This window comes from Carcharhinus amblyrhynchos, chromosome 26 (assembly GCF_965287045.1).
Source record: "Carcharhinus amblyrhynchos chromosome 26, sCarAmb.v2.hapA, whole genome shotgun sequence".
Lineage (NCBI taxonomy): Eukaryota > Metazoa > Chordata > Chondrichthyes > Carcharhiniformes > Carcharhinidae > Carcharhinus > Carcharhinus amblyrhynchos.
Window position 1 is genome coordinate 9,655,711 of NC_137349.1, and position 23,434 is coordinate 9,679,144.

Sequence of the window (23,434 nt, forward strand, 5' to 3'; positions counted from 1 at the left end):
CTAGAGAAGTAACGGAATGTTTTGGCCGAGGAGGGTGAAGGAAAATTCAGACTAGAGTACGAGACAGGGCATTCAGCCTGGCACCCAATGTGGGACTGAGTGCTGAGGACCCCAGTCTACAACCCAGTTTTACAATGGTGAGGTCACGCCATACAAAAGGAGATGGTTGTTTGAGATCAATCATCTCATGGCCAGAACAATGGACATTACAAACAAAGATCAAATGACCAAGAACTTGGTCAAACAGGTAGGTTTTAAGGAATAAGATAAAGGAAAATGTGATGGAGAAGTGGAAAGGTTTAGGGAGGAAATTCTGGAGCTTGGGGCCCAGGCAGCTGAAGGCACAGCTGTCAAAGATGGAATGATCACATCGACAGAATCTCTGAAGTACAGAAGGAGGTCATTCGGCTAATCGAGACAGCACCAATTCTCCAAATGTACGTCCCACTCAGGCTGACACCCCAACCCTATCCACGTAACCCTGCACATTTAACATGGCCAATCCCCTTAACCTGCACATATATCGATTGTGAGAGGAAACTCGGAGGAAACCCAATTAAATTTTCATAGAAATCATAGAATCCCTACAGTGCAGAAGGAGGCCACTCAGCCCATCGAATTTGCACCGACCACAATCCCACCTGTGCCCTGTCCCTGTAACCCCACATATTTACTCCACTAATCCCTCTAGCCAATGAATCCCGGGACACTAAGGGTAAACTTAGTGTGGCCAATGTACCTAACCCGCACATCTTTGGATTGTGGGAGGAAACCGGAGCATCTGGAGGAAACCCACGCAGACACGGGGAGAATGTGCAAACTCCACACAGACAGTCAGCCAAGGCCAGATGTTAGCCCATATCCCTGGCACCACTGTGCCACTGTGCCGCCCTGGTTAAAAATCGGAAATGCGCAAGAGTAAATGGCCTAAATCTTTTGGATGGCAGGGTTTCCTCCTGCCAGACAGAGAATTCTCTGCTCACCCCACAGCCATTTCAAGCTTGAAGACAATTGATTGGCAGCAGGTAGAAATCCCACCCCTCAGTTGGGAGCCCCAGGAGACTGACAGACAGCTCACCCGTCACTGAGGTGACAAGAGCAACAGTGGACAGAGGAAGTCTCTGACAACATTGGTGACCAAGTCCCAGGGGGTTGGGTTATCAAGATCCCAGGGGATGGAGGCTTGTGTGAGGGTGGGCAAGGGGGGGAGGGTAGGCATGGAGGATGATTGTGGCATCGGGCAAGAGGCCAATTTGAGAAGGGAGTTCCAGTGGTAATCAGGTGTTAACAGGGGTGGGCGCCCAAAGTTAGCAGGGAGCTTCTGACAGAAGTTCTACCACCCACCCACACCCACCCATAGCCCGATTCCCATCAAAGGCCCGATCCCATTTATTTTTGGGCTACCCCCATGACAATGGCATTCTCCCACTGGACTAAAATCTGAGGTTGGGTGAGATCAATGTTATGACCAATAATTTGGGCACAGGCAGATTCCATAAGACCATAAGACATAAGAGCAGAATTTGGCCACTCGGCCCATCGAGTCTGCTCCACCATTCAATCATGGCTGATATTTTCCTCATCCCCATTCAAAGCCTTACCCGCCCCAGTATAAAATCACTGCGGTGAGGTTGGGATGGTTGGCAGCTGATCTCATGCTCCCCCCACAGCACCTCCCCCCCCGCCACCCCACAACACCTCCCACTACCCACTCCCACACTGCAGCTGAAAAACCAACCAGCAGGGGGAGCATTTAATGCGGGCCTTCGGCAAAGTGAAAGAGAAAAGGAGAGCGAAAGTTTTTTGGTGTGAGGGTGGTGAATTGGTGGGATCCTCAGTCACAGAGGGTCTGTGGATGTTCCGTTGTTGAGGATATTTAAGACTGAGGTCAATAGGTTTCTGGAGACTGAGAGAATTGAGGGATATGGAAGTAGGACAGGGAAGTGGAGTTGAGGTAGAAGGTATGCTCAATGGGCTGAATGGCCTACTCCTGCTTCTATTCCTTATGTTTTTTGAACCCCACTCCTAATCTGTGCAAGCTAGGTGGATTGACCATGCTAAATTGACTCTTAGTGTAAATACATGGAGTTATGAGGATAGGCCCTGGGTAAGATGCTTTGTTGGAGAGTCAGTGCAGACTTGAAGGGCTGAATGGCCTACTCCTGTCTTATTTCTTACGTTCTTTGAACCCCACTTCGAATTTGTGTGGGTTAGGTGGGTTGATCATACTAAATTGATCCTGAGTGTCCCAAGATTTGTAGGTTTGGTGGATTAGTGGGGTAATTACCTGGGGTTACGGGGATAGGGCTTGGGGAAGTTGCTCTGTTGGAGAGTCAGTGCAGACTCGAGAGGCTGAATGGCCTACTGCTGCTCCTAGCTCTTACATTCCTTTATCCAGAAACAGTAGTAGCAACACGTTGACTTGTGAAACCAGGTGTTACTCAGTCTCTGTGTAAAAAGCTAACTCATTCCCCCAAAGGCTCTTTGGATAGCTTTCCTTACAATCTCTCATTGAGTCGGGTTATGGACTGTGTGTGGGAGAAGCTTTGTAAAATGGGGGCTAACGCTTGACCTCTGCATCAAGTGTTAGCTGAAGCCTAAACACTGAAATTAGTGGAGGGAATTGAGATGTTAAAATCACTCATCTGCCTCAGTGGAACCCTCTCTTCGACTCTCTGAGAGAGTCCTTGCTGCTTCTTCAATCGTGAACTTGGGTTAAGTTTTGAAACTGTGCAGAGCGTAGGGAAACATTCTGTCTCTTCAATGAAACGTGACTCTCGATTTCCGTTTCTCTCGTCATGTTTGAGAGGGAAATGGAGAACACTTGAAGTGTGGAACATTCTGAATGCTAGACTCTGCTTGCGTCTGTTTACAGGGCAATCTTTGTGAACCAAATTGGCCTGTGGATGATAGTGACAAGCGCAGCGACCTGTGGAATCATTATGTTTGCCTTGTACGGGGATTGCGACCCTGTCAAAGCTGGGCATGTCTCCGCACCGGATCAGGTGAGGCAAACGCAGAACCAGATGGCTGAGTGAGCAGCGGAATGAGGAATCGTTTCCACCAGAATGTTATACTGTTTACATAAGGAAAAAGCTTGTAGTCATACATCACCCTGCACCCCTTTCCCCCCAGTCTACTGCAAAACCTCATCTCTAACCTCCCTCCCAAACTCTGCACCCCTGTTTTTTTAATGTCAAGTTGTGCCAAGAGAATTCTGGCCAATTTAACTGTCATGATTTGAATTTAACTGTGCCTTTAGTTGCCAAGGTCCTAAGCCCTGGAATTTGCACCCTATCCCAATGATGGGGTGACACGGTGGCACAGTGGTTAGCACTACTGCCTCACAGTGCCAAGGACCAGGGTTCAATTCCCAGCCCGGGTGACTGCCTGTGTGGAGTTTGCACATTCTCCCTGTGTCTGCTTGGGTTTCCTCCGGGTGCTCCAGTTTCCCTCCCACAGTCCAAAGCTGTGTGGGTTAGGTTGATTGGCTATGTTAAATTGCTTCTTAGGGTCAGGGGACTGACAGGGTAAATACGTAGGGTTACAGGAATAGAGCCTGAGTGGGATTGCTGTCAGTGCAGGCTTGATGGGCCAAAGGACCTCCTTTTGCTCTTGGGATACTATTCTATTCTCTAACTCTCCAGCCCCCAACACCTCACCCCTGCTTTTTTAATACCAAGTTGTGCTAAGACAATTCTGGCCAAATTGACCATGAGTTCAGCTCCTGAGGTCCAAAATCCTGGAATTTGCACCCTATTCCAAAGTTGTGCAGATTAGGGGGATTGGCCATGCTCAATTATGTGTTGATTAGAGGGATAAGCAGGGTAAATATGTGGGGTCAGTACAAACTCAGTGGGCTGAATGGCCTCCTTCTGCACTGTAGTGATTTTATGACTCTATGACTCCTCTCTGCCTCCCTCCCACACTATTGTCCTTTGAAATATTCTGCAGATATAATCTCTTTGAATATTTGTGATTTTCTGTCCTAATGTCTCCCTGTGAGGACTGGGGATATATTTGGATTAATAATGCCTCTGTGAAGGGGGGTAGGGGAGGGGGATATTACATTAACAATACTTTCTAAACGCGAATTGTTGCTGTTGTCTTGACAAATTGTGCTCCTTGAAATTAGTTTCTATCAGACTCTCTTTCCACTTTCAGATGATGCCGTACATGGTGCTGGACATATTTCAGACGTACCCTGGGGTTCCCGGATTGTTCCTGTCTGCTGCCTTCAGTGGGACACTGAGGTATCACTATGGCATTGAGGGGAGCATCCAATCATTCCAATATCTCTGAAAGGATTTCTGTCAAGTCTCATAGTTGGTGAATCTTTTGAAATTCACCGTGGCTGATGTGGGCAAGGCTGGGATTTGTTCACCATCCCCTGTGGCTCTGAGAGGATAGCAATTCTTCTGGAACCCTCTGCCATCCTTTGTGGTGTTGATGCTCCTGCAATGGTGTCCAATAGACAGTTCCTGGATAGCCACCCAATCATTAGATTAAGACTTAGAAGGAATTTATTGTCCCCATGATTTTAGCAACGTAAGAACAAGGAGCAGGAGTAGGCCATCCAGCCCTTCAAGCCAATTCCGCCATTTATTAAGATCATGGTTGATCCGATAGCAATCTCAAATCTGAACAAAGAGCAAAGAAAATTACGGCCCAGGAACAGGCCCTATGGCCCTCTAAGCCTTAACTGACTATGCTGCCCATCTGAACTAAAGCCTCCTACCCTTCAGGGACCATATCCCTCTATTCCCATCCAATTCATGTATTTATCAAGACGCCCCTTAAAAGTGACTATTGTATCTGCTTCCATTATCTCCCCCAGCAGTGAGTTCCAGGCACCCACCACCCTCTGTAAAAAACTTGCCTCTTATATCTCCTTTAAATCTTGCACCTCAGTAATTGACTCTTCCACCTTGGGAAAAGGCTTCTGACTATCCACTCTGTCCATGCCCCTCATAATCTTGTAGACTTCTATCAGGTCACCCCCTCAACCTCCATAGATCCAATGAGCACAAACCAAGTTTCTCCAACCTCTCCCCATAGCTAATGCCCTCCGTACCAGGCAACAGGTTAGTAAACCTTTTCTACACCCTCTCCAAGCCTCCACATCCTGATTAGTCCCCTGAACTGCTGCAGTACGTGTGGGTGTAGGTACATCCACAGTGCTGTTAGGGTGAATCAGGTGAGCTAAAGACTGTCATCGATGATCCTGGGGTTGGATTCCTGTACCCTCTCCAAAGCCTCCACAACCTTCAGATAGTGTGGTGACCAGATCCGCATAGCTCCTACTTCTGATAATCTATTGCCCCCTTGCTTACCAAGAATCTATCCATCTCTGCCTTAAAAATGTTCCAAGGCTCTGCCTCCATCACCATTCTCAGGAGGAGAGTTTCAAAGACTCCTGACCCTTTGAGAGAAACAATTTTGCCTCACCTCCATTTTAAATGGGTGACCCCTTATTTTTAAACAAAGAACCTAGTTCGAGATTCTCCCACCAGGGGAAACATCCTCTCCACATCCACCCCTTTCAAATCCCCTCAGGACCTTCTATGTTTCAGTCAAGTTGCCTCTTACACTTCCAAACTCCAGCGGATACAAGCCTAGCCTGCCCAACCTTCCCTCATGAGACAACTCACCCAATCTAGTAAACCTTCTCTGAGCTGCCGTGAACACACTTACATCTTTCTTGCTGTCTTCCCCATGGTGATAGAGTGTGTGAGGGAAGAGGGCTGAGTTGCTAACACTCACATCGATGAGTCAGAAAGCAATTGTCGTTCAAGCCCCACTCCAGGGGTTGAGCACATAATCAAAGGTGGCAATGCAGTGATAAAGTGATGGAGCACAGTGTCATGGAAACATAGAAACTAGATGCCCTTCGGCCCTCGATCCTGCTTTACCATTCATTTCAATTATGGCTAATCATTGAATTCAATACCCTGATCCCCCTTCCCCCCGTATCCCTTGATCCCTTTAGGCTCAAGAGCTATATCTAATTTCTTCTTGAAATCAGACAACATTTTGGCCTCAACTATATTCTGTGGTAGTGAATTCCACACATGCACCATTGTCCTCAGTTCTAAAAGATTTACCCCTTGTTCTCAAACTATAACCCCGAGTTTTGGATTCCTCCATCATTGGGAACATTCTTTCTAACCCTGATAGAATTTTATAAGTTTCTGTGAGATCCCTCTCACTCTTTTAAACTCCAGTGAATATAACCCTGACCAATTTAGTCTTTCCTCATATGACAGACCTGCCAGCCCAGCAATCAGCCTGCAAACCTTCGCTGTTTCCCTTTACAGCAAGGACATCCTTCCTCAGATAAGGACACCAAAACTGCACACAATACTCCAGGTGTGGCCTCACCAACGCCCTATACAATTGCAGCAAAACATCCCTATCCTGATACTCAAATCCTCTCAATATGAAGGCTAAGGTACCACTTGCCTCTCTTTACTGCCTCCTGTACCTGCGTGCTTACTTTTAGCGGCTGATGTACAAGGACTCCAAGGTCTCGCTGAGTATCCGCCTCTCTCAATTTACCTCCATTCAAATAATATAAGACTCACATTAACTATGGTCACACCTGCCTATCTGGGTGTACGTTAAAGACCCTGTGATGTGTTTTGTAAAGAACAAAAGGGCAGGTTACCCAGTGTCCAGACCAACAACCCCTCCCTCAATTTCCGTCATCAATTACAGATTAACTGGTCATTCATTCCATTGCTGTTTGTGGGATCTTGCTGTGTGAAAACTGGCCGTCGCATTCACATGAAATTGTGTCTACAATTCAAAAGTGATTCCCTATCCGTTAAGTGCTATGAAACATTCTGGGATTGGGAAAGGTGGGATATAAATGTCAGTTTTCCCTCTCCTTGGGGCTTTATTTCAACAAAATGTGTTGCGTTTGGCAGCCAGTAACATCAGGTGAACATCCACCAGATGAACGACAACTTCAGCACTGCTGAATGAGGGATGAATGTTGGCCAGGATGCCGTGTTGACCTTCTACTTGTCCTCTCTGACCTTTAGCCTCCATTTGACAAGCAGTAAGGTTCAGAGTTCACATGGGAAGGTCAGTTCCTCCAATATTCCTGCTTTCCCACTATTTGACTCACTGGCGGCTTCAAAGCCCAAAGCTTCCTACCCCGTAGTCCGAGTGCTCGCACTCAATTCAGGCCAAAGCTGTGTGAGGACCGTAACTTGAAATGCTGTTTCATTTCCAGCACAGTTTCCACCAGTATCAATGCGATGGCTGCTGTCACTGTGGAGGACATCATCAAACCCAGAATGAAAGTCCTATCTGAGAAGAAACTCATCCTGATATCGAAAGGATTATGTGAGTATCTGTCGGTACATTTCCATATCTCCAATCTGCAGGATGCTGGATAAGGCCGGTAATGAACAATGGCTGTGAGTGCTGACTCTCCATTGCCCAGTATTGTAGTTTGTTGCACAACAACAGCAGAAATGAGAGCGTGGCTGGGTTATGTGGACACGGTGGCACAGTGGTTAGCACTACTGCCTCACAATGCCAGGGATCCAGGTTCAATTCCTGGCTTGGGCCACCATGTGGATTCTGCATGTTCTCCGCTGTGTCTGCATGAGTTTCCTCTGGGTGCTCTGGTCTTCTCCCACAGTCCAAAAGACATACTGGTTAGATGGATTGGCTAAATTCTCCCTCAGTGTACCTGAAGTGTGGCAACTAGGGGATTTTCACTGTAACGTCATTACAATGTTAATGTGAGCTGACTTGTGACACTAACCAATAAAATTTGAACAGAATAATGAAGATGTTGACTGGATCGTGACAAGACTGATCCAGGATTCCTTTATGATTTGAAAAGGAAGTAGAGATTTATCGAGATTATACCAGAAATAAGCACTTACATTGTGCAGAAGGAGTGAACAGTCTGGACTCTTTCCTCTACAATAGTGAAGGTTCATGGATGGTCTCACAGAAACCTTTAAAATTGAGAAGGGTTTGACAGAGCAGACCTAGAAAAGTTGTGACAGACTGTAAGGAATTCAGGTGAAAAGTCTTTACCAGCTGGAGAGAAGTGGGAATATAGAACTGGCTACCACCAGGAAGTGCTGTGGTGAATAGTATAGATGTAAGTCCAGAAAACCAGATAAGCAAATGAGAGAGAAAAGAATCGGAGGATTGCGAGGGAGGTGGGACATAAACACTCACTTAGACCAATTGTCCTGTGAATTCCTTGTCTTATATGTGGGTGGCACAGTGGTTAGCACTGTCGCCTCAAAAAGCCAGGAACCCGTGTTCGATTTCTAAGCTTGGGTCACTGTCTGTGCGGAGTCTGCACATTCTCCCGTGTCTGCGTGGGTTTCTTCCGGGTGGTCTGATTTTCTCCCACAATTAAAGTTTATTTATTTATTAATGTCACAAATCGGCTTACATTAACTCTTCCATGAAGTAACTGTGAAAATTCCCTAGTCACCACACTCTGGCACCTGTTCGGGTTACACTGAGGGAGAATTTAGCACGGCCAATGCACCTAACCAGCATGTCTTTTGGACTGTGGATTTCCACAGTAACTTTATTGCAATGTTAATGTAAGCCTACTTGTGACAATAATAAAAATAATCTTTAACTTATGTTACTTGTATGGTAAGAGCGGGATACATAATTAGTTAACACCAAGGTTGTTGATCGCAAGCACAAATGTAGCAGATGGCGTTAAACAAAAATAGTGAAAAGTGCTCAGGAATATTCAGAATTTCCCTCACCCCAACCAAAAGAAATAAATAACATTTTCAAGGTCAAAACGGAAAACATTAGGTGCTTTTTTTGGGGCCGTATCTGTGGAATGTGACTGGCTGCGGTTCAATAATACAAAATGTCAATGTGTGATTGGTATCACTGAATCTGTGCAAAGTTTACCCTGAAGGTTGGACCGAGTTTTATCTCATTGGACAGGTTCCCTTGGCTCATTCACCTCTCTCCGAAGATTACAATGAGTGAAGTGAAGCCCATGATGAAACAACACAATAGTCACAGCAAAGGGACGGGCTTGAAGTTCAAATGCGTGTGAGTGCAAAGGTCAAAGTTGAATCATTTGCAGGTGTCTTCAGCCAGAAGAGACAAGTGGATGATCCATCTTGTGCTTCTCCAACTCCAGGATTACCGATGATAGTCTTCAGCTCACCCAATTTATTCCCTCCCTAACAGCACCATGGATGTACCTACACCACGTGGACTGCAGCAGTTCAGGGGACTGATCCAGACTGGTCAAGATGTGAAGGCTTTGGAGAGAGTACAGAAAAGATTTATCAGGATGTTGCCTGGTATGGAGGGCATTAGCTATGAAGAGAGGTTGGAGAAACTTGTTTTCACAGAACAACAGAAGTTGAGGGGTGATCTGATAGAAGTCGACAAGATTATGAGGAGCATGGACAGAATGGATAGTCAGAAGCTTTTTCCCAGGGTGGAAGAGTCAATTACTAGGGAGCATTGGTTTAAGGTGTGAGGGGAAAGGTTAAAGGAGATGTATGAGACAAGTTTTTTACACAGAGGGTGGGAGGTGTCTGGAACTCGCTGCTGGGGGAGGTAATGGAAGCAGATATGATAGTGACTTTTAAGGGGCATCTTAACAAATACATGGACAGGATGGGAATAGAAGGATATGGTCCCCAGAAGGATAGGGGATTTTAGTTAAGTCGGGAAGCATGGTCAGTTAAGGCTTGGACGGCCAAAGGGTCTTTTCCTGTGCTGTAACTTTCTTTGTCCTTTGTTCAGGATTGTGGTTCCCATCATCTATTCAACAGCAATTAGAGATTGGCAACAATTGACATCCTTGCCAATGAGGCCCTGGTCCTATGAATGAATAAGAAAAGAAAATGACTATCATATGGTCATTAGAGCTATGAACCTATTGAATGGCAGAGCAGGCTCGAAGGGCTGAATGGCCTACTCTTGTTCCTGTTCCTTATGGTCATATTTAATGAGGTCACAGCTTCTCTCTGTTTCCAACCCCTCCCCTATCTCTCTAACTTCCTCCAGCCCTAAAACCCTCCAAAATCTCTGCACTCTCCAATTTGGGAGTCCTGATCATCCCCAGTTTTAATCACTCCACCATTGGCAAGTGTATCATCAGCTTTCTAGTTCTAGATTTCTAGGAGTTCTAGAAATAAGACAATAATTAAGAAAGCCCACCAATACCTCAACTTTCGCTGAAGACTAAGGAAATTTGGCATGTCAGCTTCAACTCTCACCAACGTTTACCGATGCACCATAGAAAGCATCCTTCCTGGTTGTATCACAGCTTGGTATGGCTCCTGCTCTATCCAAGACTGCGAGGAACTACAAAAGAACATAAGAAATAGGAGCAGAAGTAGGCCATCTAGCCCTTCGAGCCTGCCCCGCCATTCAATAAGATCATGGCTGATCTGTCGTGGCTCAGTTCCACATTCCCGCCCTCTCCCCATAACCCTTAATCCCCTCGCTTATCAAAAACCCATCAACCCTTGTCTTAAAAATATTTAGCGAGGCAGCCTCCACCACTTCAACGGGCAGAGAATTCCAGAGATTCACCACCCTTTGAGTGAAGAAGTTCCTCCTCAACTCCGTTCTAAACCGGCCCCCCTTTATCTTGAGGCTGTGCCCCCTAGTCCTACTATCCTTTCTCCGCGGGAAGAGTCTCTCCACCTCTATCCTATCCATCCCATTCATCATCTTATACGTCTCAATGAGATCTCCCCTCATTCTTCTAAACTCTAACGAGTACAAGCCTAGTTTATTCAGCCTCTCCTCATGGCTCAAAGTGTCGTGAACGTAGTGCAGTTCATCACGCAAACCAGCCTCTCATCCATTGACTCTGTCTACACTTCCCACTGCTTGGAAAAGCAGCCAGCATAAGTAAGGACCTCACACACCCCGGACATTCTCTCTTCCACCTTCTTCCATTGGGAAAAAAGATATTAAATTCTGAGGTTACATATCAACCGACTCAGGAACAGCATTTTCCCTGCTGCTGTCAGACTTTTGAAGGGACGTACCTCACATAAGTTGATCTTTCTCTATGCCCTCTCTATGACTGTAACACTACATTCTGCACCCTCTTCTTTCCTTCTCTATGAATGGTATGCTTTGTCTATATAGCGTGCAAGAAACAATACTTTTCACTGTATGCCAATACATGTGACAATAATAAATCAATTCAAATCAAATCAATTTGCTCCTTAAGCCTCTCTATCTCTCTACTCCTTTAAGATATGGTGGCACAGTGATTAGCACTGCTGCCTCCCAATGCTAGGGACCTGGGTTTGATTCCCGGCTTAGGTCACTGTCTGTGCGGAGTCTGCACGTTCTCCCCGTGTCTGCGTGGATTTCCTCCGGCTGCTCCGGTTTCCTCCCATGGTCCAACGATATGTGGGTTAAGTGGATTAGCCTTGCTAAATTGCCCCGTAGAGTGAGGGGGGGCTAGGTAGGGTAACTGCATTGCATTATGGGGATGGGGCTTGGATTGAACTGTGGTCGGTGCAGATTCTATGGGCTGAATGGCTTCCTGCTGCACTGTGGGATTCTATGAAAACCTCCCTCTTTAAGCAAGCTTTTGACCACCTGTCTTCATGGTTCCTTTGGTGGTTCAAGGTCAATATTCCTCTCAAGCAACTTGATATTGTTAGTGATATTAAGGGTGCTATGTAAATGCAATATGTGTGTTGTTGTTGTAGTAAACACCTTCTCTGTGTTTTTTACAGCCCTGTTGTTTGGTTCTGCTTGTGTCATTTTTGCCGCATTGTCCTCGCTGCTTGGAGGAGGGGTCTTGCAGGTACGTCGGTGAGACCTGGGTGTTGGGTGGACTCAGGCTGGGGGTAAGGAGTTGACCTCAGTACTCTCCCCAGGGATGATGGCTCCACCTGACCTTGTTGCCCTGGGAAAGGTGGTGTTCACTCTCGGGATGGAGATTTCAGGCAACATTCTGTGAAAGATATTCTTTATTGTCTCTGTCTTTAAAAGCTTCAAAGTGCCCTGGTCTCTCTGATATCCATTCCCCATGGCCATCCGGAATGGTTTAAAATCACTGCAGTGTTCCATACGCCATAAGCTATGGGCGGCACAGTGGTTATCACTTCTGCCTCACAGCTCCGGGGACCTGGGTCCGATCCCCGGCTTGGGTCACTGTCTGTGTGGAGTTTGCACATTCTCCCCATGTCTGCATGGGTTTCCCCCGGGTGCTCCAGTTTTGTCCCACAGTCCAAAGATGTGCAGATTAGGTGGATTGGCCATGCTAAATTTCCCCTTAGTGTCCTGGGACGTGTAGGCTAGAGGGATTAGTGGGACAAATATGTAGGGTTAAGGGGATATGGCCTGGGTGGGATTGTTGTTGGTGCTGACTTGATGGGCTGACTGGTCTCCTTCTGCACTGTAGGGATTCTGTGATTCCAGATGTTAAATGGCCTCCTCAATGTGTTCTGGTTGAAAGGAGCTGTCAATTTTACCAGGGAGATCTCCTTGCTTTCTCTCAAGGGTCCAGTTGCTCTGAAACCTGTTTGAAATTCTTTGATTGATTCACTGAGGAGGTCGCTTTCCAACATTGGAAGAGTGACATCTACTATCTCCGCCCCTTTGAAGTGCTTTGATTGACAGGTTGGATCACTCACCCACTAGTGAGGAGCTTTGCTTTTCTTTGGTTGGATGCATTTCAACTACTTCCTAAACATTGCGGCTAGAAAAGAGGAAGTGAAACTTCATGGCAAGTAGGCAATTGATCCAATCTGTCAATCAGAGGCAGGATGTTTATAAACATGGGGTTAGTAACAATGGCAGCACTTGAGTCACTGCCAGGGTAGCAGGGGGCAATGAAGGGTGGACACTGCCAAGGACATGGGCCTGAAGGGGGGGATACAGGGAATGAGGGAACCCAGTCTCATAGTATTCCTCTTGCTGGGTGTGGGAGGGGGTTGTGGGTGGGAGTGAGGCCCCTGGGCTGTGGCAGGGTGGGGCGAATGTTCAGGTCATCCTCATGTGAGGCTGGGGAGGGAGCGGTTAACCTGTTCTTTCAGTGGTAGTGGGGAGGACACCCTTCTGTGCTGAGGGGTTGGGTGTCCTCCCCTTGTCAGCACAGGGGGTGGGTTACCAGGGGCCGAGGGGCCTGTCTCTTGGCACCCTGGCATATTTTTACATGCTGAAGATGGGTGAACACCTGACAGGCCCTGTTGATGCCATTGGGGATCACTCTGGTTACCCACTGGTACAGGCACCTAGAATGAATCGTGCCCAAAGTAACCCACCTGGTCTAACATCAAATATTCAAACTTTTCCCCAGGGTTCTTTCACAGTGATGAGCATCATCAGTAACCCTTTATTGGGCGCATTTATCCTTGGAATATTTATACCCCCTGCAAACACCAAAGTAAGTACAAGTTTAAAGGTGATTTTCTCTCAATGACACACCCACCAACATCAATATATGTCTTTGCGGTGCTCGGAATCAGGTTAATTTGGTGGGAGATTGCGCAGCAAGTTTATAAGCGATTCTGTCCTCCTGTATTCCTGGATAAAGCCAGCCTCCCAATTTGCACACATTCCACACGTGAACTCAATCATAACCATCCTATCCCAAATCGCACCAGATCCCGTTCTGCCTTGTGGTTGCTGAACTACACAGAAACATAGAGACTCAAAGCCAGAGCAGGCCATTCAGCCCTTCGAGCCTGCTCCGCTATTCATTCTAATCATCGAATTCAACATCCAGATTCCCCTCTTTCTGCCGTAGCGGGATTCGAACCCAGGTCCCCAAAACGTCAGCTGAGTTACTGGATTAATAGTCTAGGGATGATATGACTGGGCTATTACCTCCCCTCTGTAGCAACAGAGAAACAAATTGACAAATTTGGAATGTTTTATTTAAAAAAAGCAGTGCCCAGGCATGTCACTCATCCCCGAATCAAGTTAGAACATAGAACATAGAACACTACAGCACAAACAGGCCCTTTGGCCCACAAGTTGCGCCGATCACATCTATACCTACCAAGCCCTAGAACTATCTGTAACTCCCAATCCCATTAGATCCCATATACTCATCCAGAAGTCTTTTAAAAGACCCCAGTGGGTTCGCCTCTACCACCACCGACAGCAGCCGATTCCACTCACTTACCACTCTCTGAGTGAAAAACTTACCCCTAACATCTCCTCTGTACTTGCTTCCCAGCACCTTAAACCTATGTCCTCTCGTAGTGACCATTTCAGCCCTGGGAAATAGCCCCCGAGAATCCACCCTGTCTATTCCTCTCAACATTTTATAAGTTCCACTCAAATATCCTCATTGAAATTTTAAAGACCTCACATTTAAATATATTCACTAAAGCCCTAAACAACCTAATATACTCATTGAATTCTCACAATATATAACCCATTATCCTCTCTGTAATCTTGCAATCTCCAAAGGAGTATTAAAGCCACAGAACACTGCATTAGCCCAGATTAAAATCAACACAGTGTTAATAATACTGCTTCAGTAACAATAAAAGACATCGGCTGCAGACAACACGGTGCCGATAAAAGGATTCTTCAGAGAAAGATGATTAAAATACATTTCTTAAAGGCACAGTGCCATCACACCTGTTTCTGTAAATTCTATGGGTGGAATTTGCCAACCTCTGCCCCCCGGCAGGACCTACCTTCCGATCCCGAACGAAGTTGACCTCTTGCTGCAGTGCAGGTTCCCTGACAGTAATTACAGCAAAGAATGTAAATTGCTATCGACTGCGTTGGGGCTGGAAGATGACATTGGTGGGAAGTGTTGGGGAATTGTGCCCCCTGTGTTGTGTTCCTTTAAAATAACCCATCAACCTTTTGGTTCACTGACACCGGTCTCCTGTTGTTTGAACGTTTCTTGGGGTTCTTTAGCTGGGTGTTCATTGGGATTCCTGATCCGTGTTCTCTCTTTGCCAGGGTGCATTTTCAGGCGTGGTGGCTGGAATTGCCATTTCTCTCTGGGTGTCTGTGGGGGGCATTCTCTACCCACCCAGCCCCCAGCGGATGGGAACCCTGCCAGTGAGCACCAACAACTGCCACCTCCTGCACCAACCCAATGTGACAGCCAATGGCAGCGTTTGGCTTGTTGAGACAGGCGCACCAATATCTGGATCGAAGACGAGGTGAGATATTACAGGGGGGGCTGGGTGGCCGGGGCGGTGGGGTGGGGGGGGCAGGGGCTAATATCTTGCCCACCCTACCAAGGGCAAAGTCGTCAGGAAAACAACTCGGTGCCAGTCTGCCCTGCAACCATAACACATTGCGCATGGTCTATGTTACCCATCAGTGGGGCTTCTGCCCTCAATGCCCTGGCGGTCTCAACAGCACCAATATCTCATTGGTGGCCACTGCTGGAACTGCGCGCAACCCCAAGGAGAAGCCTCAATAGATCCCAGATCAAAGTCCATCTTGAGTATTGGGTGGGGAGGGTGCAGCCAGGTTGGGGAGGGACGAAGGGCAGCATTTTGGGGTTATGGATTTTGGTAAGCAGGCGATAGGAAGAAGGAGGTGGTACTATCTTAAGGGGCAACCCCCATAAGCGCAAAGAACAACCCCTTGAAGATAGAACATGCCACATTCCTTACCATCCTTTTGAAAGGTTTTTAGATTAAACAGGCTGTCCACTCCCAGCAGACTGGTCATGCCAACCATATAACGAAGGGGGCATCGTTTTATCTGGGTCAACTAGCTTGTTAACAAGTTCAATTTCCTTTTATTAGCTTGAAATGGTGTCACTGGCTAGGCCAGCATTTACTGCCCAGCCTAATGACCCTTGAACTGAGTGGCTTGCCAGGCCATTTCACAGAGTATTGCTGTGGCTCTGGAGTCACAGATCGGTCAGGCCAGGTAAGGACGGAAGATTTCCTTCCCTAAAGAATATTGTTTAAGTTTATTTATTCGTGTCACAGTTCCCTCCCCCCCACCCACACCTATCTCCCCCGTTAGGCCCTCGCCCCAAAAGGCCTTGCACCACCTGTCTCCCGACCTGCCCACTTGCCATTACCTGCTCTCCACTAGGCAGTGCTAAGATGCCCCCAGGCATTGTCACTTTGCCCCTTGGGCAGTGCCAGGGGTCCAGGCTGGCAATGCCCAGGGGACATCCATCTCTTACCCTGACATGGCAATGAAGTTACTGTGAAAACCCTCCAGTCGCCACACCGTTCGGGTGCAGTGCAGAAGGAGGCCATTTGGCCCATCGAGTCTGCACCAACCACAATCCCACCCAGGCCCTATCCACATAACCCCATGCATTTACACAGCTAATCCCCCTGACACCGCAGGGCGATTTAGCGTGGCCAATCCACCCAACCCACACATCTTCGGACTGTAGGCAGAAACTGGAGCACCCAGAGGAAACCCACACAGACAAGGGGGAGAATGTGCAGATTCCGCACAGACGGTGACCCAAGCTGGGTATTGAACCCAGGTCCCTGGTGAGGCAGCAGCACTAACCACTGCACCGGTGAACCAATGTGTTTTTTTATGACTATCGACAATGGTTTTATGGTTATTATTAGAGTTTTAATTGCAGAGTATTATTGAATTCAAATTTCACAGAGGTAGATAGGTTCTCGATTTAATAAGGGGAGCAGGGGTTATGGGGAAAAGTGAGGATGAGAAAAATATCAGCCATGATTGAGTGGCAGAGCAGACACGCTGGGCCGAATGGCCTAATTCTGCTCCTCTGTCTTATGGTCTTATGTCATTTCCTTTGTAGGCCCAGCATTGCGGATGAGTTCTACGCCTTATCCTACCTTTACTATGGAATTCTGGGAACATTATCGACGGTGATTGTTGGAATTGGAGTCAGTTACTTAACAGGTATCTGTGTCAAAATTCAGGATGGATCCTGGCTAGGAAGGTGGCGGCCGGAGAACAGTTTTATTATTTTATTAAACCAAACTGTTAGCAAACTTTAAATCAAAACGTGAGAAAGGAAGTCTTGCAATAATCTACATCTCGTGTGAGAGGGATGGGCTTTGATGGGATTTAGGTTGCTGATGTTAGATTCTGCCACCTTCATCTCCCAACAAGGCAAACCTGTTCTGTCAAATTTATTGTCAATTTAAATTCTCAACTAAAAGAAATGTTAAATTTCAGTCATGGAATCAAGGGCTATGGGGATAAGACAGGAAAACAGAGTTAAGGCTTATCACATCAGATCAGTCATGATCTCAGTCATTTCCCCATCGTAAGAGTTTAAGTCAGGTTTGCTCACTATGGATTTAGTCTTAAGATAAATCATTTTCTCTCCCAGGAGTCTTAATAGTAAAGAAAATTGTAGAACATGAGACCGTAACATGTAGGAGCAGAAGCAGGCCATTTGGCCCATTGAGTCTGCTCTCCCATTCAATGAGATCATGATTGATCTGATGTGATAATCTTCAACTTCACTTTCCCGCCTTATCCCCATAGTCCTCAAGTCCCTTACAGATTAAAAGTCTGTCTATCTCAGTCGTAACCATACTTAACGATCCAGCCTCTAAAACCCTCTGTGGTAAAGAATTCCACAGTCTCACTACCCTCTCAGAGAAGAAATTCTTCCTCATCTCTATCTTAAATAGTTGAGCGAGCCCCTTACTCTGAGGTTATGCCCTCTGGTGCCAGACACTCCCGCAAGGTTCAACCTCTCACCGTTTACCCTGTCAAGCCCCCTGAGGGTCCAATATGTCTCAATAAGATTGCCTCTCATTCTTCTAAACTCCAATGGATACAGAAGCAATCTACTCAACCTCTCCTCTTAAGAAAATCCCTCCATACCCAGGATTGAACTAGTAAACCATTGGACTGCCTCCAATGCCAATATATCTTTCTTAAATAAAGGGACTAAAACTGTTCACAGTATCCCAGGTGTAGTCCAACTAGTGTCCTATATAGAATCATAGAAACCCTACAGTGCAGAAATGTACTGATCACAATCTCACCCGGGCCCTACCCCCATATCCCTATATATTTACCCGTTAATCCACACAACTCAGGATACTAAAAGGCAATTTTTTTAGCATGGCCAATCGACCTAACTCACACATCTTTGGATTATGGGAGGAAACCGGAGCACCCGGAGGAAACCCATGCAGACATGAGGAGAATGTACAAACTCCACACAGACAGTGACCCAAGCCAGGAATCGAACCCAGGTTCCTGGAGCTGTGAAGCAGCAGTGCTAACCACTGTGCCACCGTGCCATCCTACTTTCAGCAAGATTTTCCTATTTTTACACTCCAGCCGCTTTGAAAATAAGGCTGACATTCCATTTGCTTACCCTATTATCTGCTGAACTCACGTATTCCCTTTTTGTGATTTATGCATGACTCCAAAACCCCTCTGTGCTGCAGCTTTCTGCAGTTTTTCTCCATTTGAATAACATTGTCCCTTTATTCTTCTTACCAAAGTGCACAACTTCACATTTTCCTGCATCATGATCAAATAGCAATAGTATGTGTGTTTATGTGTGCATATGTGTGCGTATGTGGGAGTGTGTGTGTGTGTGTGTGTGTATATGTGGGAGTGTGTGTGTGTGCATGTGTGGGAGTGTGTGTGTGTGTTTGCATGTGTGTATGGGTGCACGCATGTGCGTGTATGTGTACGTGTGTGTGTGTGTGCGTGTGAGTGTATGTGCATGTGTGTGAGCGTATGTGTGCGTGTGTTTGTATGTGTGGGATGTATGTGCACGTGTGTGAGTGTGTGTTTGCATGTGTGTGCGTGTGAGTGTGTGTGTGTGTGAGTGTGTGTGTGTATGCATGTGTTTGTGTGTATGTGTGTGTGCATGTGTGTATTCTGTGCGTGTGCATGTGTGTGTGTGTGTGTGTGTGTGTGTGAGTGTATGACTCCCTCACACTTTAGGGAAAGGTGTTGTTGGGGGAGAATGGATACTAAATGGCTTATCTTTTATTACACTCTTAGGGCCAACGAAGAGAGAAGATATTGCTGATGATCTACTCTGGTGGGATCTCTCAAAAAAGAAGTCAGTTTCTGAGGAGACTGAGCAGTTGAAAAACAGAAAGGTAAGTATCTGAGCAATATCACACTGACCATAACACAGGGAACAACAATTTCAGCCCTGTACCTTTGACTGGCCACTTTGACCAAGCTTTCGGTCACCTGATTGAACGTTGCATTATGTGGCACAGTGTCATGTTTTATAACATCACTTGAAAGTGTCTTCTTCAGTTTTATTATGTTAAAGGGGGCTATATAAATACTAATTCTTGTTGTTGTTATCTCTCGTCCCACTCTTGCTCATGCTCACAGTCGTACATCCCATATTCTATTCCCCGCTGCACAGAGCAGGGGTAGGTGTGGGGTATAGGGAGTTATAGGAAGGGTTTAGGGGTCGAGGAAATGGAAGTTTAGGCAGTCGTAGTGGTGGGAGTGTAAAGGGGTGCATGAGCAGGGCTGTATAGGGGGCTTAAGCAGGAGTAAGGGTGTGTTGTAGGAGCAGGAGGCATGGGGGCAGGGTGAAGGTGTGTAGGGGCATGGGTGGGGGGGGTGGTGCGGGTGGGGTGTTCAAACAGTGGCGTAGGGGTGTGTAGAGGCAGTGGTATAGGAAGACGGAGCAGAAGGGTTGCCAGGTGGGATGTAGGGGTCTTTATGTGGTGGGGTGTATGAGCAGGGTGTAGGGGCAGATGTGTAGGGGCAGGGGGTGTAAGGCAGGTGTGTAGGGGCAGGGGGGTAGAAGCAGGAGTGTAAGGCAGAAGTGTAGGGACATGGGTGTAGGGACAGAGGTGTAGGGGCAGGTTTGTAGGGCAGGGGTGTTGGGGCAGATGTGTAGGGGCAGGGGGTAAGACAAGGGTGTAGGGGCAGGGATGTAAGGATGGGGGAGTGGGTAGAGGTTGTAGATGGGTTGTCAGGGGATGTGGGGTCACGGGTGTAGAGGCAGAGGCACAGGGGCAGGGATATAGAGGCAGGGGTGTAAGGTGGGGTGCAGAGGCAGGGGTGCAGGGGCAGGGGTGTAGGGAGAGGTTGTAGGTGGGTTGTCAAGGGGAGTAGGGATATCTATATCTGGATCTTCAGTGGATCAGTTGATGACAAACGTTCAATCCACCTGACGCAATCGACACAGAATGAAGGTTAACACCTCGTTACCGATCGTGTGGAAATCCTGTTTAACAAAACAAGAACAAAAAACTTTCCATTGCGCCGTTCATCATCACCGCACATCGCAAAGTGTACAGGAGCAGGTATCAGAGGCAGTTACTAACAGCGATGTGATAAGATAAGGCATTTTTAGTGGTGCTAATTTTGGGGTAAGTATTGGCCAAATCATTGGGCTGAATTCCCTCGTCTTCTTTGAAATAACGCCATGGAATCATTTAACCCGCCGGAGAGGACAGACCAGTCCTCGGTTTACTGCCCCATCTGAAAGGCAGCTCTGTGAACAGTGTAGCACTCCCTCAGCACTGCGCTGGATCATCAGCCCAGGAGTGTGAAGCCCAGCACTGGAGTCAGAGTCAGTCACTACCACACGAGGGCTAATCACTGACACACAGCTAATTCCAACAGGGTGACCCCCCCAAACCACCCCCCCCCCCCCCCCCCCCCAACAATCACCTGCCCACCAACCCCAACCCCCACCACACAAACATACACACACACATACACACACACACACACACAGACACTCACATTCACACACAATCATGCTCACACAGTCACTCATACTCACACATACACTCTCTCTCACACACACACAGACATACACACTCACACACACACACACACTCACACTCTCACACACTTACACACACACACACTCACTCACACTTACACACACTCACATTCACACACACTCATACTCACACATACACTCTCTCTCACACACACACACAGACATACACACTCACACACACATGCACACAATCTCTCTCAAACACACACTCACACACACACACTCTCCCTCACACACACTCATACACAGACACACATACTCTCACACACATTTAAACATACACATACACACACACACACATGCAGGTGCACTCACACACGCACACACTCTCTCACACACACTCATTCACACACACTCATACACACACATGCACACACACATGCATGTGCATTCACATGTATGCACAAACATGCACACATGCACTCAATCCCCACACATAAACACAAACACATACTCACTCAAACACACACGGGCACACACACACAGACACACACACACCTGGGCACGTGCACACAGACACACACACTCACATACACACACATATGTACATACACATGCACAAACATACATGCACACACATATACATACACAATTGTACACACACATGTACACACACATGTACACACATGCACACCCACACACATGTGCGCACACACATGTACATACACACAAACACACACATGCACATATGCACAAGCACGCACACACACACACACACACACGCACACACGCACACACATGAATAATGGAATAAATCTGTCGAATTGCAGAGTGATTCAGGGCTGATACTTCAGGGCAGTGTTGAGGCAGTGCTGCACTGTCAGAGGCGCTGTCTTTCAGATGAGATGCTAGATAAGACTCCACCTGCTCTCTCGGGTGGATGTGAAAGAACCCACAGCGTTATTTCACAGAGCACAGGAGGTTTCTCTGACATCCTCATCAGCCCTCAACCAACACCTATAAAAGGTGACCTGGTCATAATCACTTAACTGTGTGTGGGATCTTGCTGTGCACAATGCGACTGCTGCCTTTTTCTGTAATACAACAGTGACTACATTCCAGGAAAGACTTTGTTGTTTGGGGATGGGGCTGTGAAAGGTGCTATATAAATACAAGTCTTTCTTCCTTCATCCCATCATCCTCAAACTCGCCAGTTCTGACGTACTCCATCGCTATGGCGGTGACACTCCAGCCTCAACTCACTCTCCACTTGCTTCCTTCTCCATAGCTTCCTGTGTCGGACAGACCCGCTCCGCAACAGAGAAACTCCACAACATCAACGCCCCCAGGTCACGGCGAAACAGAGCTCGAGGGATCACTAATCCAGCCCAAGGAATCCACTCAATGGAACTCTGTCCCAGAGGAAAACCACCTCATGATCCTGCTTGGATCTGATTGGCCTCCGCTGACAGAAACCTGCGTTTGAATCAAACACTTCCCAAGAGGAGATCCAATTGAACTGTGTCCACGCCCTGGCCATCAGTCTGGTCCCAGCCCTGCCGCCTATTGGCGATTCATTTCACAAACTTCCCATTTGTAAATCTATCTCCGTCCAATTCCTGTTAGAAAAAAACTAACTCGAATTCACAAGTTGTCATTGAATTGACGCTGACCTCAGAGAGGGTCATGACCTCCAAGGAGGGCCATGACCTCCAGGGAAGGTCTGACCTCCAGAGAGTGTCTGACCTCCATCGGGGTTTGTAATTGGGGTGCAGGAAATTTCCGGTAAATGTAAATGATGGGCAGTTTCAGGACAACCACATCGGAGGAGAACGGAGCAAGCTCTACACTGTAGCTGATCTTGAGGATATCGTAAGCAATTCACTCAATCTGAGCTCATATTCTGCCAGTTGAGGAACAACCACATGGCGCAGGGCACAGAAGGTGTTGCCCCGTATCTGATTAGGGCATGTGGAGGAAGCTTTATATTGTAGGACACAGCGGAAACATCAGAGAATAAGGAGCAGGAGGGAAAAGGAGCTTGTGGATAGATTGGGAGTAATTAATGAAGGCAGGGAGGAAATCAGAGAAGGATTAATTTGACAATAAGAATCCAAAAAACTCAAAGGTGGAAAAACAAAATGAGTGGAGCTCCCTGTTTTTGGAACTAATTAAAATATTGAAACCGGATTTACCAACAAAAACTGCATTCATAAACTATCTCAAAGGAAATCATAGAACAAAATCCCTACAGTACAGAAGAAGGCCCATCGAGTCTGCATCGACCACAATCCCATCCAGACCCTTCCCCCATAACCCCATGTATTTACTCCTGACACCACAGGGCAATTTAACAAGGCCTATCCACCTAATCTGCACCATTTTTAGACTGTGGGAGGAAACCAAAGCACCTGGAGGAAACCCACGCAGACACGGGGAGAATGTTCAAACTCCACACGACCCGAGGCCAGAATTGAACCTGGGTCCATGGCGCTGTGAGGCAGCTGTGCTAACCCACTGTGCCACCATGTCATCCAACTTGGAAAGGACCATTAATTGCAGCTTGTGAAGTGATATTTAATGACAGTTATTATGATTAATTTTAGTGCAATTAATTATCATTGCTCTATGAAATTTATATAAATATCAAAAGACTAAAAGACTGTGAAAAAACATGTGAAATGAGTTTTGTTACTTGCAATTCAATTATGTTCTAATTAATTCTTGGCATGTGGGTGTCACTGGCAAGGCCAGCGTTTGTTGCCCATCCCTAATTGCCCTTGAACTGAGCAGCTTGCTAGGCCATTTCAG

At 46.9% G+C, this 23,434-nt stretch overlaps 1 protein-coding gene across 1 annotated transcript in view; it reads left to right on the forward strand.

The window, feature by feature from the left end:
• Positions 1 to 22,109, forward strand: part of slc5a5 (solute carrier family 5 member 5) — a 33,415-nt gene extending 11,306 nt beyond the window's left edge. The window contains exons 7-15 of the mRNA XM_080212576.1: positions 2,876 to 3,005; positions 4,165 to 4,253; positions 7,241 to 7,353; positions 11,736 to 11,806; positions 13,304 to 13,390; positions 14,932 to 15,137; positions 16,733 to 16,836; positions 18,919 to 19,019; positions 21,912 to 22,109. Of these exons, the coding sequence (XP_080068702.1) occupies positions 2,876 to 3,005; positions 4,165 to 4,253; positions 7,241 to 7,353; positions 11,736 to 11,806; positions 13,304 to 13,390; positions 14,932 to 15,137; positions 16,733 to 16,836; positions 18,919 to 19,019; positions 21,912 to 22,109 (1,099 nt within the window). The remainder of the gene's footprint in view (positions 1 to 2,875; positions 3,006 to 4,164; positions 4,254 to 7,240; positions 7,354 to 11,735; positions 11,807 to 13,303; positions 13,391 to 14,931; positions 15,138 to 16,732; positions 16,837 to 18,918; positions 19,020 to 21,911) is intronic.
• Positions 22,110 to 23,434: the final 1,325 nt, after the last annotated feature.